At 41.6% G+C, this 18,476-nt stretch overlaps 1 protein-coding gene across 1 annotated transcript in view; it reads left to right on the top strand.

The window, feature by feature from the left end:
• Positions 1 to 11,457: 11,457 nt before the first annotated feature.
• Positions 11,458 to 18,476, top strand: part of TUBGCP3 (tubulin gamma complex associated protein 3) — a 48,900-nt gene continuing 41,881 nt past the window's right edge. The window contains exon 1 of the mRNA XM_036383444.2: positions 11,458 to 11,681. Coding sequence (XP_036239337.1) covers positions 11,606 to 11,681 — 76 coding nt within the window. The 5' untranslated portion in view covers positions 11,458 to 11,605. The remainder of the gene's footprint in view (positions 11,682 to 18,476) is intronic.

Here is an 18,476-nt window from a genome sequence, read left to right as displayed (position 1 = left end):
TGTAGAAAGGAAAGAAAGGCATCTGTCTGCTGCACCACACGTTTTTTTTAACACCTGAAATGATTAAGTGCAAACCTGCAGAACTGAATTGCTGCTGTGGCTTTTGCCCGAGCAAAAGTGGAAAAGCTTACGGAAGAGCCCATGCCCTGTGGTGTGCATAGGGAAGTCAGTTTGGTTTCTGGACAAGTCTGGACTGTCTCAAGAGTGTGCACAAACACCACAGTGGGCAGAAAGCAGGAATATGTGTTGAACAATGAATACATCCTGGGACAGCAAGGCAGAACTGAACAGCCCTCTTTTCCCAAGCAAGAGCTGCAGTCTACATTCAAACAAGGATACCATAGAGGTCCTTTATTAACCGGGGGGTACGTGCTCTTCTCTTCGTCCCTGCCGATATGCAGTTATCCCTGCAGTCAGCTGATGAGGTGGCTGATGACGGCGGTCGCAGGGCAGAGCCACCGAGCCCGTGCCCGGCCGGGCTCTCACCCGCAGGGCACCGAGCGAGCGAGCGCGGCCGGGGAGCGGCGGCTGCGGTTCTGAGCCTCTGCAGTGACACCTGCCGCCGGCCCCGGGCACCGCCGCGCCGCGCAAGCCCCCGCTCCACAAAGCGCTCTGATCTTCTGCCTCTAAGTGCTCTGAAGACCCAGAAGAACGGCCTCCGCACTGATAACTTCAGTTGGATATTCCAAATAAATCTGCTTTCATGCTCGTATGCCATTATCCTTATTACAAAACTGATAGCAACACTACCAACTTTACTGTTCTGTGCTGACTAGTAGCAGAAGCAGGTTTATAGCACAGCTTACTGATAAGATGCTGTGTCAAGCAGAGAAAAGGATTCTTTGAGATCAAACCTGAGCTCTGACTTGTTTTACTGTTGTTCTGCTCTTCATAGTAGCAGAATATTAGATTCAGACTCTGGTGCTTGTTTTACTAAATGTCATGTCTCAGCATTTGTGTTTTACTTGTCTCATTTCTGCTGTGGTACTCTTGTGTTCTCAGGTTGCAGTTGTTCAACAGCATCTTCTGAAGCTAACACAGATAGAAATATAACCTGGAGAAATCTCTCTGGGGGAGATTTCTCCCAACAGTCTATAACTTGTTCTTACCATGCAGCCAAATTACCTAATTTTTAAAATTAAACCACATTGTAGAAGACCAACTTAGTCTTATCAGAAGTCCAGAGTTTGCTGATTGTTTTCTCTTTCCATCGTTTTCAGCTGAGAGTTGTAGTTTTAAACATGTTAACTTTCTCTAGACAACTTTTCCCATTTCCAAACAATAAGAAATTTATCTTTAAAATTGAATAGAGGAATAAAATGACAGAAAATTTATGATTACCAGATGCACACAATGTATTAGCTAAGCTGGTACTTATTAACATAGATGGTTCATTATTCTATTAATTTTACATGAAGATATGTGGAGTCTGTCATCTGGAATTAGAACTACATTGACATACAACACCCAGAGTCACTTCTGACAAGATTAAGCCTCCAAGTTTCCCAACCCCATACTTGAACAAGCTTTGGGCATCCAATAGCCTCCTCCTTGTGCCCCTCTTTCCATGTAGAGGTAAGCAACATGTGGGTCCTCTCTGTGAGCAGTGCTGCACCCCCAAGTAAACAGTAAAAATTGTGAAGCCCTCTCACAATAAACATGACTACTTTTCCCTTAGGCAAATATAATTAGGCAAATATAAGTAGGCAATAATACTAAGGTGCCCATAACTGAATTTAGATGCCTCACATTATATTAGGCAATTGAGGAAAATTGATGATATTCATCTAACACTGATTTTTCAAGCATTAACTTGTATAAGGTTTGTTGTTGAAATTCTTCCTCTATTCAGTGGAGCAGACTGTGTTGGAATGACTCAGTGTGATGTTTTCCATCTTAATGGTTTGATAAACAGCTCTGTCTGGTTTGTGTTATGTTTCTGTCCAGCAGAGGAAGTGACTGGGAAATGAAATGAACCTGCACAGTTTCCTGGACTAGACTCTGCTTTGTTCGCTTATTTGATCACATATTTAGTTGTCTCATAGTGTCCCTATAAAGAAGAACAATAATGCTCACCATGCAGTTCTCTAAGAAATCAGAAACAATGGAAGGAAAATTTTACTTCTTTAGATTGCCAACAGCTCATTTTGGAAAAAAAGATATTACTAAACAAGATTATTAGAAGACTTTTACACAAAGATTATGCCACTGTTATTATACTCTCTCCCTCATAAAGCAATAATGATAACTGTAATCATAATCCAGTGAATTCCAATTTTCATGAGAAAAAGTATTCTTTCTGAATTATCTGGAACACATTGTTCACTATTTTTTCTTATATTGAGTATAAGAGGTTTTTCTGACTTTTAACTCCATATTGGCTCTAGAAAGATAATAATGACTTCTTTCTTCAGGAGGTTGGAGAATCCTGAACAATCTGTTAACAAATATATGCTGCTGTTGTGCCTTTGAGAGAAGTGCTGAGTGTATACCCCTATCTTTAAATAGAAACCAGTCAAAGGATAATTGCAGCATTTAAAAACACTGAGAGCATTCTAAGTAGGAAGGAACAATAGTTCTGTAGTTAAAGTATAAGAAAAAGAGAATATCTGCATTATATTCCTGAACTGGGCAGATTTTTTTCCTTATAACCTTGGGCAAAATGCTTCACCTCTGCCTGTCTACATTTCCATATTTCATTCTGTATAAAATGGGGATTATAACCCTTTTCTGCCTCGGAGAATACTAAAAATATATGTGCGGGGACAGACATCCTGAGATGGAAGGTGTTATCTGACATTATAAATGGAAACACAGGATATGGCTACACAGGCTCTCAGTTTAGAGCTGATCTAATCACACAGAGGAAACCCAAGAAATAGAGTCAACAAACCTCATTCTCAAAGGCTTCAGTTACTACCTGATTGTATCACTCGTGTATTTATTTCTGTCCCTGGGAGCCTGATTCTCCTAGAATATGCTTTTAACTTCAGGAGGGAGGAAGTGTTGAGATTAGTTTCTAACCCACTAGATTTTATATTTAAGAAGTCTTTGAACAGTATAACACATAAGAAGTTACCTACATAAAAACTACCCTGCCTCAGGCCAATGAAATGCTTCTGCACACAGGAACCTAATGTGATTCCCCTGCTAAAGCACACACCTAAGACCTGGCAAATCTTTGCAGCTCCAGTGCTGCTCCTTTTGTCCCTCAACTGCTGGCAGTTCAATGCTGGTAGTAATTGGCTGTACTTGGAAATTCTACAGTTTCCTCTAATCCGAGCATCTGGGAGCACGTAATGTAGGCTTGGGTTCACAGACATTATTTACAAGCCTAAAACCCACCAATGCTTTAACAGCAATAGGGGCATGTATTCCTACATGCCTTTATAAATTCAAGCCTTAAAAGTCACTTGCTCAGGCCTATTTATTGCACCTCTTAACCTAATCAAATATGGTAGTTTTTTAACCAGGCATAGAAAAATTATTCAACAGTTTAATGCAGGAAACAGAAAAATGCCATATCCACTAATATAGGTATATGGGATAATAACCATCAGGCTAGAATGTGATAGGCAGGAACACTAGGAATTGTTCTTATTTTCTTAAGGAGGCTATGGATTGAAGTTTGCTTGTTTTTCCTTAAAAATAGATATAGTTATATACAGACTCCTCCCAATAGTGTGAATGAAGTCAGTAATCTTCAAGAACTGTAATGAAAAAAGTTCAGGCTGGTATGAAGTGGACTTGAGGAGATGGATAATCAGCTTCATAAATACAAAGAGTTCACTAAGTGAGTTGCAATTTTTCTTCCAATGTTTGTAGGAAGATGAAGTTCAAGATGTATTCTGCAGGGGATATTGTTACCTTGACAGTCATTTTTGTCTGGAAGTATGGTACACATTGTTAAGAAGTGACTAATTGCTGTACTGCAGGAAAGAAAATTAAAATGCTTCCTTCTATTTTTAAAACTTCCTTCTATTTATATTTAATACAGCTAGGGACACAGCTAGTACATCATTTTCTTTACTAGCTCATTGGAAAGGAAAAAATGAGCATCAGGATAAACTCTCCAAACACTGAGAGGACAGCAGAAAAATCAATAAACACTCTAAAAAGCATTATAGAGTGAAATCTTCAGGCTGACTCCTTAAAGAGTACACTGTCAAAATACTGCCTAAATACAGCTAGCTCAGGTACAATCACAAGATGACATTTGCTTATCAGTTCATGAATATTTTTGATATTTAAAACAAAAGCACATGGTTGGTTCCTCCGTTGGTTCGTCCTTTGCCAACAGGTTACTTTCTCTTCTTCCTTGTGATGTAAGGAAAAACCCAAATCTTGTCCTTGAGGCTTTCAGCTCACATGGGCACGATGAGTTGCTACTGGAATGAGAAATATATGCCTGGGGAAATGAGTAAACAAAGTAAGGTTCTTAAAATAAAATAATACTGTAAAACCCCCAACTCTGACTTTATTGCTTTAAAGTGAAATAAACAGCCACCAAAAAAAAAAAAAATCTGAAAATGCCAATTATTTTGTCATTCCTGCTTGTATAGTATCACAATGCTTTGTAGAGCTTTATTATTGACTTATGCTGTATTTAATGAGTTATGCTTGCCTAGTGATATTATCACATTTATAGAAATAATATCCTTACAAATACATTAGCACATCTTTTTTTACTGGTTTGCTACATTCTATTTTTTTATTCTTATTTTGACAGTTTCCCCACACACACCTTTTTCTAGGGCTGATAAAGATAAAAAATTTTTGCTTTAAAATACTGAAGCCAGATATGGTCAAAACTCCTATTGAAAAGCTGATGATCTATTAAAAATGAAATATATATATTTAGAAATATTAACTCAGTTTTATTACAGGGCTTCATTCCGGGCTCCCTTCCAAAATTATTGCTCTGATTTTTAAAATTAAATAATTGTCATAAAGTTGCTTTAACTTTCAAAAATATTTTGACAGTATTTTAGGGAGTTTTGACAAAATAGAAGTGTTCTTGCAAAATATTTGTATGGAATCACTTGCTGGCAGAAGATGATTTGATGTGATTTTTTTAATGAAACATCATATATGTAACATGACTGTGATATGACAGCACAGGACTAAGAAAATGTCAGGTAGTTTTACTGAGCTTGTTGGAATCTTTTTGCTGGCTGCAGCTACATGGTTCTTTGGAAAGATGTATAATGGTGTCTACCCCTGTGGGATCAATAGCATTTAATATGGAGTGGGCTTCAATGTGCATCTGTCTGTGTATCTTCCTGTTGGAAAGGAATTCTGTTTATGACTAAAGAGTACAGGAAAAAAATGAAACTTCTCAGATAGCCAAAGCACCAGCAGAAGAAAGACAACTGTCCCAAGATGCAAAACATCAATACTACTTCCATTTTATAGGAGAGGAGGATTATTAATCTAGATAATTAATGTTATTCATCTAGATCCTGCCCCTCTACTCAGCCCTAGTGAGGCTGATCTGGAGCGCTGTGTCCAGTTCTGGGCTCCTCAGAACTAGAGAGACATGGAGCTCCTGGAGCAGGTCCAGCAGAGGGCTTCAGAGTGGTTACAGACTGGAGTATCTCTCTTGTGAGGAAAGGCTGAGGGAGCTGGGGCTGTTCAGCCTTGGGAAGAGACACCTGAGAGGGGATTCTGTCAGTGTCTGTCAGTGTCTGAAGGGAGGTGTCAGAGGATGGAGCCGGGCTCTGCTCACGGCTGCCAAGCAATGGGACAAGAGGCAGTGAGCAAAAACTGAGGCACAGGAAGTTCCACCTGAACATGAGGAAGAACTTCCTTACTGTGTGGGTGACCATGCACTGGAGCTGGTGGCTCAGAGAGGATGTGGAGTCTCCCTCACTGGAGATATTGAAGAACTGCCTGGACACAATCCTGTGCCAAATGATCCAGGATGACCCTGCTTGAGCAGGGAGGTTGGACCAGATGACCACTTCCACCCTGACCCATTCTGTGATTCTGTGATCGAAAACTGTTATTATAAGTATTGAATAAAAATCCCAAAGAAAAAAATTAAAATGTTCTTTGTTTTGCTCTAATATAGCTTAAATCATAATTTCTGGCCTCTCTTTAAGTATTGGGAAACACAAGTTTCTTTTTTGATAGAATAACACCGATTCAGTAGACTTTCTGTAAGTATATGAAAGTTACATTCCATTCCATAATGTACTCAGGCTCCTGAGTCAACAGGGGAACAGCTGAAGTGAAGGATTTGAAAATGGAGAGGTGGTAGTAATATTGTGACAGTCACAACAAATAGGCTGCAATGCAGAACTAACATGAGCAGGAGGGTTAAACTGGATTAAACGCTCTCTTCATCTGAGCCCCACTTGTGCACAGGGACATGCATCTGAAACTGAGTCACAGAACGTAATCCTAAAACATATGGCCTTTCAAAAATGAGATCTGTTTAATACCCTTTTAATGCTGCAGACTCAGCATAGCAGGGCTCTAGGCCATTATGAGATTGCCTATGTGGAAAATACATGCTTAGGGGCAGAAGCCACATGGTGCTGGAGCCAGAAGAGGCCCAGCTGCTGTACTTCCAGGGCTGCCATATGCTAACTAAGGCACACACAGTATCCATCCCTATTTCCAGCCACTCTAATTCTTAACATTGGCTACATGACACATAAAAAAGTCTGTCCAGCTCATTGAAATGCTGGAGGTGTAAAAAATTATTCCCTACTGATTTTGGTGTGCCCCATGAACAGCAAGAGCTGTCTAAGGTATTGTGCCCTGTAGGCATAACCAAAGAAGAGTTCACAAAACCAGCACAATTAACCTTTAGGTTTTTTGTAAGGATAATTTTTTTTTGCTTAGTACTGTTGATTAGATTTAGATGATTTAAGATTAAAAGGGACAATGATACCCTGCAGACTGATCTTGTGCAGAATGGAACTGCAACTCAGTAGCTCCCATGTCAGTTCCTATCTGGTCACTAGGCCTGTACCAGAAGGGTGATTTAAAATGTTTCAGATATGAATAAAGTGCCATGATTTTAAACATCTATCTTAGTGAGTGAATATCCTTATTGAATTAAAACTGTCATTTGTTTCTAGCCTTACTTTGGCAAGCTTCAGCTTCCACCTCCTGCTGGATCTCATTGCATGTTCTTTCATTATAAAGCTATTTACTATCAGAAATACGATCTTTAAGTAGCAGATCTGAAACACAAGTCCCTTTAACCTTCTAAGGATGAACTGATTTTCTTGTAAGACACTATCATAATTTTAAAAGCACACATTTAACTCTGCTAACTGATGAACGTTCTGTACTGTGAGAAATCTGAGCAGCAATATAACTTTTTTTTATTGTCGAATGCTGAGAGACCAAGCAGCAAGGTGAACCAAGCTTATAGCTATATAGTAAGAAAATAGTTTATATTTTTTCTTTCTCATTGGTAATGAGATTTTTTAAGCTGATTTAAGCAATCATCCTTGTACCAGAGTTGGTAAAACCACAATAAGCTGCATGTGCTAGCAACCTGCTTTATCAGAATTAGCATTTCTAAACAGGATTTTAGGATTCATTCTTTCCATTACAAAAAAAGCAAGGAGGTCTGTGAGGAGTGACACTAACGAAGCTTAGTTTCTCTCCATTTTCCATCCCTCTTGTCTCTTTCTGACTACTTTCCACATTATTTCCAGAGTTCTCTGTCCCTTCAGTTCTTAAATCATCCATCCATCAGGCTGGGCAAGCAAAGCTGGTACTGTAAGTGGCTCAGAGCTAGGATGTGTCTACCTGCCCAGGGTGTGTGCACACCAATGAGCTCCTTTGCTAAGGGCAAACACAGCAGAGAGATCTAAGTTCTTACCTTTCTTTTCAAGGGGGGACTGACTTAGGCCTTAGTACTCTCAGCTGCTGAATTCCATTAAATTTTACTAAAATCCTTAAGAACTCTATCCCTCTGCTGAATTTGTTTAAACTTGATGATGAGATCCAGGAGCTATGAGGAGGCACTGACATACAGAATAACTGCATTAAGCCTCATTTCCTTAGGAAAAAGAGACTAGAAATGAGAGAATACATTGTCAGTAATGTAACAGAATGGCTGGCTATCACACTTCTTCAGAAGCATAACACAGCATGCTGAATTTGAAAAGCTTAGGTTTGTGTTTGTACTGCTGCTTGCAGGAGGCCTGAGTGCACCCATTTCAATGGCACATTCTCATCGTGCTGCTCTGTAATGTGTTCTGATTTCAGACCAGTGACACAATTGCCTTAGTTAAAATGAACTAGTGTGACCAGTAAGTAATATCCACTTAAAAGCAGTAACAGGATATTTGTGAGTGACTGGATTCCCTTGGAATGTTAAGGTTTTATAAAGGAATACCACTTCCAGATATAATTGCCAAAGTTATTTTTTTGCCTCATGTGAGAACCATATTTGCTGCTTGCTAGATTAACACCTTCCATGGTGGAATCTAAATCTGAAGTGACTAGCAGCAGTGGTGAGTCACCAGCCCTTTGTAGCAGAACTGTGTTTGCTTTGGGCAGAAAAATGGAACAGAGACTCTTCTGCTGTTCAGTACAAAAAAAAAAAAGTAAAGCTCACAACATCTTTGAAGTCTTTATTTCAGAACTATGAAAAATTGAGCTTACAACCCATATTTACATGGGATAAAGTTATCATATTTTACTTCTCAAAAAAAAAAAGAAGTAAAAGAATCTAAACAATGTATCACGAAGAACTGAAGAGTTATAGTGTGAGTGATGAGACTATGAAGGTTTCTACTAGAATATTCCAAGCAATGACTTGCCACACATCCTTAATGTGTTTCAGTTCTTGGCTTGCCACTGATTTGTTTCTAGCAGTAATGCTAGCAATGAGCTGATGTTTACATCTGTAATGTTCCCATAATGAAAGGCCATGTGTACGTGCCTATAGAAAGCATACAAACAAAATTGTGGCTATGGAGACAATGAAGCCAACTGGAGCTCTCAGAAAACCATGTGCTGCACAGCAGGAATGAATTTGTCCATGGCCAGCAGTGCACCAAGCCCACCCGGCTGCTGCTGCTGCAGCATTTCCAATCACCCTGAACAGGTTATGCAAGGATAATAACTATTTCCTATGAATGTATTTTGGGCTGGACACAGCATGAATTTACTGAAGAGATGGAACTCAGAAACTCACACCTGGTAACATCAGAGTCTGTGTTAGGGGTGACAAGCCTGCGGAGCACTGTGGTCACCAATTGTTGTGGTGTTGTGAGGGTCCCCAGGACGAGGTGAGAGATAAGAATCTGACTCCCAAGTTCTCAGAAGGCTGATATTATATTATATTATATTATATTATATTATATTATATTATATTATATTATATTATATTATATTATATTATATTATATTATATTATATTATATTATATTATATTATATTATATATTAAAAGAAAATTATATACTAAAACTATACTCAAGAAAAAGGAGACATCAGAAGGCTAGACAAGAATGAATAATAAAAACCCATGCCAGACTCAGAGAGTCCGACACAGCTGGCTGTGATTGGTTATTGAATTAAAACAATTCACATGGAACCAATCAAAGATGCACCTGTTGGTAAACAATCTCCAGACCACATTCTGAAGCAATCAGATAATTATTTACATTTCTTTTCTGAGGCTTCTCAGGAGAAAAATCCTGGCAAAGGGATTTTTCAGAAAATATCATGGTGACAGAGCAGGTCCCAGGCAGCAGCACAGACCAGCTGTGACTGTGCTGTCCCTGGTCCCCAGGCTGCCCCACAGCCAGAGCCCAGGCCCTCTGCAGGGACTGAGGACAGCCAGCTGCACAGCAGGACATGCTCACGTGGGTGCAGCATCCTCACACATTTTTCCAGACCCACCCTGCTTCATCATCACTTCGTGTGGAAAAGCCACAAATGAGCCTTGATCCCCAAGGCAGCACATCACGGAAGTGCAGCCACCCCAGGGCCCGCTCTTCTCTGGGGGCAGTAAGTGAACCTGACCTGCCCATAACTAATTCACCGTGTACAATTACTTCTAGGGAGTTTGGGGGCAAAAGCCTTAGATACCTGTGAGATCTTCAAATTTAGTCAGGAAATTTCTAGTAAAAATTCCTAACAAGGTGAAAATCCTCATCTTAAACCATTTGTGTAGTTATCCCGCTTTGAATGTAAAACATAAGGTAGTGATGTAATTGGGCAAAATCAAATGGGTAAATAACAAAAAATAATTGAGTTTCAACAATCTAATGGTTGTTTCTGCATGTATGTTCCCTCAGTTGGTACTTCAGAATTTTTGTTCTTGGCTGTGTTCCTTTTCAGCACTTGTGAGGATGTCTGTACTTACAGCTAATGTGAGATTGTTGCAAAATATGGAATATGTAAATATTTCTGAAGAAAGTGTGTTCTCTGATGTTTGATATTTGTATACTTTCAAGCCTAAACGACAACAAGAAAAGGAGATTTAATCTGTGAAACAAGAGCAACTAAAAAGCTGTAAGTGATGTCCAGGTGTTAGAAAGACAAATTAGTTGTTGGAAGAATTGCTTTGTAAAGGCTTAGGGCTCGATATGTTTCAATGATCTCAGACCAGGGGGAGGTTAACAAAACTTGAGACAAAGGATATACCACTGATGGTGGACACAAAGAATGCAGAATTTAGATGTCACAAGGACGTCTAGCAGAACTTTCAAGATCAAGAAGTAAATAACAAAGCCAATTCAGCAACTGTGCTGAAATCAGGTCTGACTGGGTTAAAAAGTAATTCTGACAGGACGAGATTGTGACCCGACTCACGGGCACTGACTCAAAAGAAGATAAAGAATGGGAATGTGGACTAATAACGATGAGAAGCAATGGAATCATTAATAGAAGATAGAATACTAATTAGGAAGAGAACTACATAACTTGTAGCCAATAAATACTAATTCTTTTGTTTACTAAAATGTATAATGAGTAAAAAGTTTTGATAGTTGGGATGCTGGCTTTGTGAATCTGCCACCCAGCACCCCTTTTCAGCCGAGAACTGTAAATAAATCAAATACCTCGACTCTGTGCGTATTGTCCTCTAGCACACCAAGGAAAGAACCTATTTTGGCAAGAGAATTACTCTGCATCCGTGTTTACATTGTGCAGCCCCACGTTTGAAGCCCTCTGTCAGCACTCCATCAAGGACTTTTTCGCTGCTGCCCGCCAAGGCCTGAGGAGGCCTCCACCTCCTACACTCGGCAGAAGAGCCGTGTTGCAGTGAATGTGTGCATTGATGGAACATGATTTCAGAGCCCCTGGGGCTTGCTGAGAGCCGTTCCCGGGCACGGAGGTGCCGGTACCGGGGCAGGTCCCGCCGGCCGCTCCCGCCCCGGGCCTGCCCGCGGGGGCGGCGCCTGCCCCGGAACCGCCGCGCGGGGCATTGTGGGTGGGTGCGCGGCCGCGGCTGCGGCTTTCGGCGGGTCCCGTGAAAATGGCGCCGTAGGCGGGAGCGGGAGGTGCCGCCTGCTCCCTGCGCCGCCGACCGGGCGGCGCGTCCTCGCCCCCTCCTTCCCTCCGCCGTGCTCCGGCTCTGCCGCCCGCTCCCGGCCCCCGCGCCACCTCCTGCCTCCCGCGCGGCGATGGCGACTCCGGACCAAAAATCGCCCAACGTTCTGCTGCAGAGCCTGTGCTGCCGCATCCTGGGCAAGAGCGAAGGTAACGGCGTCCCCCCTCCATTCCCCCGCCGGCAGCGCTCGGAGCCCGCGGGGGCTGCTCCGGCAGGGCTGGAGAGGTGCCGGGCCCCTCGTCAGGGAGCGTCGGGGGCCTCCCGGCCCGGGGGCGGCAGCCCGGGCAGTGCTGAGGGGCCGGCCGGGCACGGCAGCGGCCCTGCGAGCCGGAGCCCTGCGGCGGGAGGCGGCCGGACACGGCTCCGTGCCCTCCTCCTCCGGCTCCCTCGGGGCGTTTGGCCGGCCCCTGAAGGCGCTCTCCTCTTCGGGGAGCGGGGCACCGGTGCCGGGGTGTTTGGGCGAAACGGGGCTCCGTGTACGGGCTGAGGAACCTCCGCCTCCCGCCGGTGCCCGCTCGAGTGGAGCCATTGACGCGCGCCAGGTCCGCTACAGGTCTCGGTGTGTTGGTGCTGCTGTGAGCCTCCAGCAGGGGAATGAATCTCTTGTCTGTTTGCGTAAGTTTCTCCCTTGCAGTCAAGGCGAAGACTGTTTTTAGTAGGTAGTCGGAGGGGTGGAAAGGAAGGCATGCATCTGCTGAGTCTCCTTTTTAAGTTGCTCTGTTTATCCGCATGGCTCACTAGAGAAACTCATGCAGAAGCTCTTAATGCATCTTTTTTCTTGAATGAGAGATTACTTTCTCCCTTACTTGTAATGGCTGTTAAGTCCCTTATTCTTTTCTCTCTCCATGCCCCTTTCTTCTGACAAATCCCTTTAGATATTTCCAGGATAGTACCTAACTTTTGAGCATTACTTGTAAAAAATTTTTAGAACATGGCCTACATGTGGATTATTGCTATCTGAGAAATCTAGAAAGTATGTAACAAGGTGCAGATATACAGATAAACAAAGTCTGTTTCTCAGACTTTGTTTCCATCTGTTGCAGACAGCATGTCATGGTCTCACACCCCATCTTTGTTTCTCAGCTGTAGAGCTATGGGTTTAATGGATGAACTGTTTGGTGAATGAGAAACTGAAACTGGCAGCATGGCCACATCCAAAGAGTTGTAGTCACTGTCTCAATGTCAAAATGAAGATCAGTAGGAAGTGGTGTCCCTCAGAAGTCTGTATTGGATTGACAATGATCAATATCTTTATTAATAACATAGACAGTGGGCTTGAGAGTGCCTTTGGAAGGTTTGCAGATGACAGCAAGCTGAGCAGTTCAGGTGATGTGCTGAGGGAAGGGAGTGCCATGCAGAGAGACCTTGACAGGCTTGAGAAACACACCTGTGTGAACCTCAAGGTTCTGCCCCTGGGTCAGGGCAATCCCCAATATCTGTAGAGAGTGGGGGATGAGTGGATTGAGTGCAGTCCTGCAGGGAAGGACATGGGGAGTGGATGAAAAATTGGACATAAGGCAGTAATGTGCATCCTGGAAGGTCAGCATATTCTGAGCTCCTTAAAAAGAAGCAAGGACAGCAGGTAGAGAGCAGTGATTCTTCCCTCACTGCTCTGCTTTTGTGAGACCCCATCTGCAGTACTGTATCCAGCTCTGGGGTCCCCAGTTCTGAAAGGATGTGGATGTATTAGAGCAGGTCCAGAGGAGGGCCATGGAAATGGTGAGAGGAATGGAGCACCTCTCCTCCAAAGCCGGTCTGAGAGAGTTGGGGTTGTTGAGCCTGGGGAAGGCTCCGCTCAGAGATCTCACTGTGGCCTTCCAGTCCTTAGAGAGGGCTTATAAGAAAGACGTGTTTTACCAAGGCCTAAAGTGACAGAACAAGGGGTAATGGCTTTAAACAATTACAGAGTATGTTTAGATTGGACACAGAGAAGGAAGTTTTTACAGTTGGCGTTGTGAAGCACTGGAACAGGTTGCTCAGAGGAGTTGTGAATCCCATCCCTGGAAGTGTTCAAGACCAGATTTGAATGAGGTTTTGAACAACCTGATCAAGTGAAACATGTCCCTGCCCATGTCAGAAGTGGACTAGATGGTCTTTGAAGGTCCCATGCAGCCCAAACCATTTTGTGATTCTGTGATTCATCTGAGAACCTTGGTAAAGTTGGTAGGAAATTGGAATCTTTGTCTTCACTGAACTGTTGAGTAGGGACTCCTTCACAGAAAACACTCCATGTAACTCTTAAGATATTAAGTGTGTTTTTCAATCAAATAATTCTATGATCAACAGCTGTTGATTGCTGTGTTTTGTTTTTCAAAATCTTTTCTTTCTCCATTGCATTTTTAAGTCTTCTGCAAGGCAGTATTTTTTTCCCAGAATCTATAGTATTTCTGTATCAGAAATTCCTGTTATAAGATTTTATCAGGATATAGCAAATTTCTCCTCTTCTATGTCCACCAAATCAGCAGTAGCTTCTAGACTGTTTAATTCTTCTTGTGTTCTTCTATTACCACATGTTTCTTGTAGCAGGTGTTTTAACTATTTCAAAGGGTACTTCACGTCAGACTACAATTCTAAGGTGCTCTTCTAGCTCTAGTTTTAAAGCTCTTTCTTGCCTTTAGCATTCTTTGGAAACTTTTTTTTCTGATACAATTGGTGTGTGTTCTTGTTTAAGAGTATTTCAAACATTTGCTACCAGAAATCTCAAATTATTGTATTAGTTACTAGTTCTATTTCCAAAAATAAATTTTAAGAGAATGGGGAAATAAATTATATTGCTGTAGTGGATGCATTTTCAAGGACATTATTTCTATAATGTCTAGTCCTGTTTTTTTCATGACTCTTTTTTATATTTGGAATCTAATCTAAACTCAATCTAAGCTTGTTTCTTAGTGTTATCTAGGTCTGTGATACTTTGAAAAGTTAAACAGAGCATGAGAACAGAAATGGAAACTTCTGAGTATCAGCTGAAGTATGAGCATTGAGGTGAGATGGCTCACTTGTAGCAACTTATTATCTAGCTGTTTTTTGAAGTCATAGTGTCGATACCTCTCTGTATCTCCTGACTGGAATAATAATTTTATTTACAAGCAGTATGTGCAAAAACATGGAAGAGATCTGGGTATTTTTATGTTTTTAAAATGTTGAACCTGTTTATGTGCATTGGGATTCTGATAATGTAACTATAATCCTTTCTGTGTTTAACTAATGAAGGTGGAAATTTTGGCCAAAATCACAGTAAGTTTCTGTGTGCAACCTGTAGTCTGCTCATCTGCGCACTTGAGGATTATCTGAGACTTCTTTGAAGTGACAGCTAAAAAAAACCTGGGTTGTCTGCCACATTTATCACCCATGTTTTTATGCATATGACAGATGGGAAGCCTGTTCTTACCCTGCTCTTTATTCCTTTGTTAGGAGGGATGCTAGCACTGAAACTTCAGCCTTCTGAGACAGGATTTCCCTTCGAGCAGTCAACTGAAATACATGTGTTAGCTCAGCTATAGACTTCAAATGCAGAGACTGATAAATCAAAAATTCTGTCGAAGTCTCAGTCATGAAACCTGTGTAGTGTTTTTTTCCCCCACCCCCTCTTGATATCTATGTCCAAGGAATACATAAAAGGCAATGAAAGATTTTTGTTAGCATTAGCATCCTCTGTGTTGAGGAAGATGCATGTATCTGAAGGCGGTAAGGAACCCACTGGACAAGCTGTTTAGCATCTTGTTGTTTTTCAGTGTAATTCCTGTTCCTTTCAGCACAGGATAAGTTTGAAGTCATGTATTAGTGTGTGGTTAGTGGTTCATGTGCAGCTTCTCTGCCCCTTGTGTATGGTAAAGTTAGGCTGCTTTGTATATGCACATTCTCTTTTTTGAAGCAAACTTTGCAAGTGTTATTAGTTTAGTCTTTGGAAAGTAATTTATGATGTTAAAGTACTCCTACGGAGTTTAGGGACAAAAAACCTTAGACACTTAAGAGATCTTTAAATTTAGTAGAGAAATCTCTACTAGCAATTCAAAACAGGAAGCTGAAAACATCCATCTTAAACCACTTGTGTAGTTAACCTGCTGTGAATGTGAAATAAAGGTGCTGATGAAATTAAGTGAAATTTAATTGGTAAATAATGAAGGGATTGATGTTCGATGATTTAATGGTTGTTCCTGCCTGTGCATTCCCTGAGTTTCTACTTGAGAATTTTTGTTCTCCCTTTGTTCCTTGCCAGCACTTATGTGTTGCTTTGTTTGTGAGGAAGCTGCAGCTGGAGGAGGAGATGAAGGGTTCTGTTTTTATAACGTTTATGTGGTAATTGTTCACTTTAGGCTAAGGTGGGCTTACTCTCCTTCCAAGTCTACATTGTGCAGTCCCTGGCCTGAAGTCTTGCATAAACTCTCATCAAGGAATTTTTTGCTTCTGCCTGTGATGGCCTTAGAAGACTTCCACCTTCTCTGCTAGTTAAAGATTTATGTTGAAGTGAATTTGTGGTTTGATGGACTATGACTTCAGGCTCTCAGTGGTGGAGCCATCTTCTCTCTCTTCTCCCTTTTGGGATCATCCCCTAAGTGGAGGTCTTGCTTTGTTTCCAGAATCACTCAGCTGCATAGGCCTAGTTACTGGGATTTACTTGTTTTGCAAAAGAGTTCTGCCTCTGAGAAATTCATTACAAGGTCTGCTGAGTTATGTGGAAGAGCTGTTTAGGTGTTTGTTTGTTTTGGTTTTTTAAAAATTATCTACCTGAACTTTTCTTTTCCTAAAACTAGTGTTTGAAAGCTTTCTGTTGCTGTGCTCTAGCCAGTCCTCAAGGAGAGGCATCAAGTTTTGTGTGGTGCTGTGGTTCTGCAGTCAGCCACTGGGATTAGTTTGGAGTCTCTGCCCCTGCAGGTGGAGCTGCTGCTGACCTCTCTCTTCCACATGTTCTCATAATGTCTAAGAATTACTGCATGGCTTTATATTATCTTCTGTGTTTTTCCAGGCTATCCACTCATTTTTATACTTACACCTGATCTTGCAGGGGGCTTGCTCACCTGTGCAGTAGTTTCTATAATTTTCTTTTCCTCCCCTGTGTATGCTCCAGCAGTTATACAGGGTCACATGCCCCTGTTTGGACAGTGATTTTAGTCCTTCTGACAAAGAACTTCTTGCTCTTAGCTGTCTTTCACAAACCTCCTGGTAATCTTAAAACTCTAAGAACTCTTAGTGCCTCCAATGGAAACAAATGGTATTGCTGTAAATATTCAAGCTAAATCTATTTGAGTTTGAAAGCTAAGCAGATGTTTGTGTGCCAAAGTACTATTGGAGGTGTGCATGCTCTAGAAAGTTAAGTAGTATTTCAGTCATTGGGGAGCAGTTTGCTACCTGAAGTCCATACTGTGGCCTCAATTTAATCTCTAGAGTGTCAGGGGCAGTTTTGTTATTGCTATTTGATTTTGGTGTTTTAAACTCTGAATTATTGGAGTAGATGTTAAAATTTCATGTCTGGGTAAAAGCATAGTCTTCATTCAAAAGGTCATATGGAGGGAGTTTTACCTATGCTGATAACAGAGCAGATGGGAGTTTGCAAAAGAGGCAAAAATTCCCAGTGAAGGAAAGTTCTGAAAAGATTATGACAGAGTTGTTGATAGTCCAGTGGGACAGTAGTCAAATCTGTTTACTAGCAATGCAACAAGAGCCAGCCATATTAACAGAATTTAAAAATACTTACGTTTCCTGTGCTGTGCATCAAAGTTTGTGGACAACTTCTAAGTAAGGAAAGATAAGGGAGTGTGTGTGGCTTGGGCTTTATTTTGTGCTTTGTTGATTTATTTTCCTTTGTGGGAAAGGAGTCTGGAGAGTAGAAAAACAATTCATTAACAATAAATTTAAAATGCTTCAACTAAAATTTTCATCAACAGAAGAGAAGTTTAAGATAGTTGACTAAATCAGAAGACTGATGTAAAATTAATTTTTTTCAGTAATACTTTATAGAGTCATAGAAAGGCTTCATTTGGAAGGTACCCTAAAGGTCATCTAGTTCCAACCCTGCTGCCATGGGATGGGACACCTACCACTATACCAGGTTGCTCAGAACCCATCCAACATGGCCTTGAACACTTTCAGGACAGGACATCCACAACTTCTCTTGGCAGTCTGCTGTAGTGTCTCACCATCCTCACTGTAAAAAATTTCTACCTAGCATGGTGTCTAAATGTCTCCTTTTTATTTTAAAATTGTTTCTTCTCCTTGTCCTATTACTATCTGTCTATGCAAGAAGTCGCTCTCCCTCTTTTTTATAATCCCTTTTAAGTACTGGAAGGCCACAATAAGGTCTCTGCACAGAGCTTTCTCTTCTCCAGGCTGAACAACCCCAGCTCTCTCAGCCTGGCTCCACAGGAGAGGTGCTCCAGCCCTTTGACCATCTTTGTGACCTCCAGCGGACCTGCTCCTAACAGGTCCAAGTCTTTTTGTGCTGGGCACCCCCAAGCTGGATGCAGCACTGCAGGGTGGGATCTCATGAGGCCACAGTAAAAGAGAGAATCACCTCCCTTGACCTCCTGGCCACCTTTCTTCTGATGCAAGCCAAGATGGGTATCAGGCCTTCTGGGCTGCAAGCGCACATTGCTGCCTCATGTCCAGCTTTGCATCCATGAGAACTCCCAAGTCCTTCCACAGGGCTGCTCTCAATGGCTTCTGCCTGTCTGCAGTTGTGTCTGGGATTGCCTCAACCCAGTGCAACACCTTGCATGTCATAACCAGGCTGGGCCTAGAACTGCACATTTCAAACCCCGTGTTTTCTGCTGGAACAGGCAGTTTTGCTCACAATGCTCATAGATTCTCCTCAAGAACAAAATAGTAGTGCTAATGGCTTTTGAGATGAGTCTTCTAGTTTATCATTATATGCAGTGTTACTGCAATTGCCCTTTTCCCCAGGTAATATTTCATAGTAGTGTAGAACATCTGATATGAGTAAAACAGAG

The sequence above is a fragment of the Molothrus ater genome, chromosome 2 (genome assembly GCF_012460135.2).
Source record: "Molothrus ater isolate BHLD 08-10-18 breed brown headed cowbird chromosome 2, BPBGC_Mater_1.1, whole genome shotgun sequence".
Classification (NCBI taxonomy): Eukaryota; Metazoa; Chordata; class Aves; order Passeriformes; family Icteridae; genus Molothrus; species Molothrus ater.
This window is presented reverse-complemented; position numbering and strand designations above follow the sequence as displayed.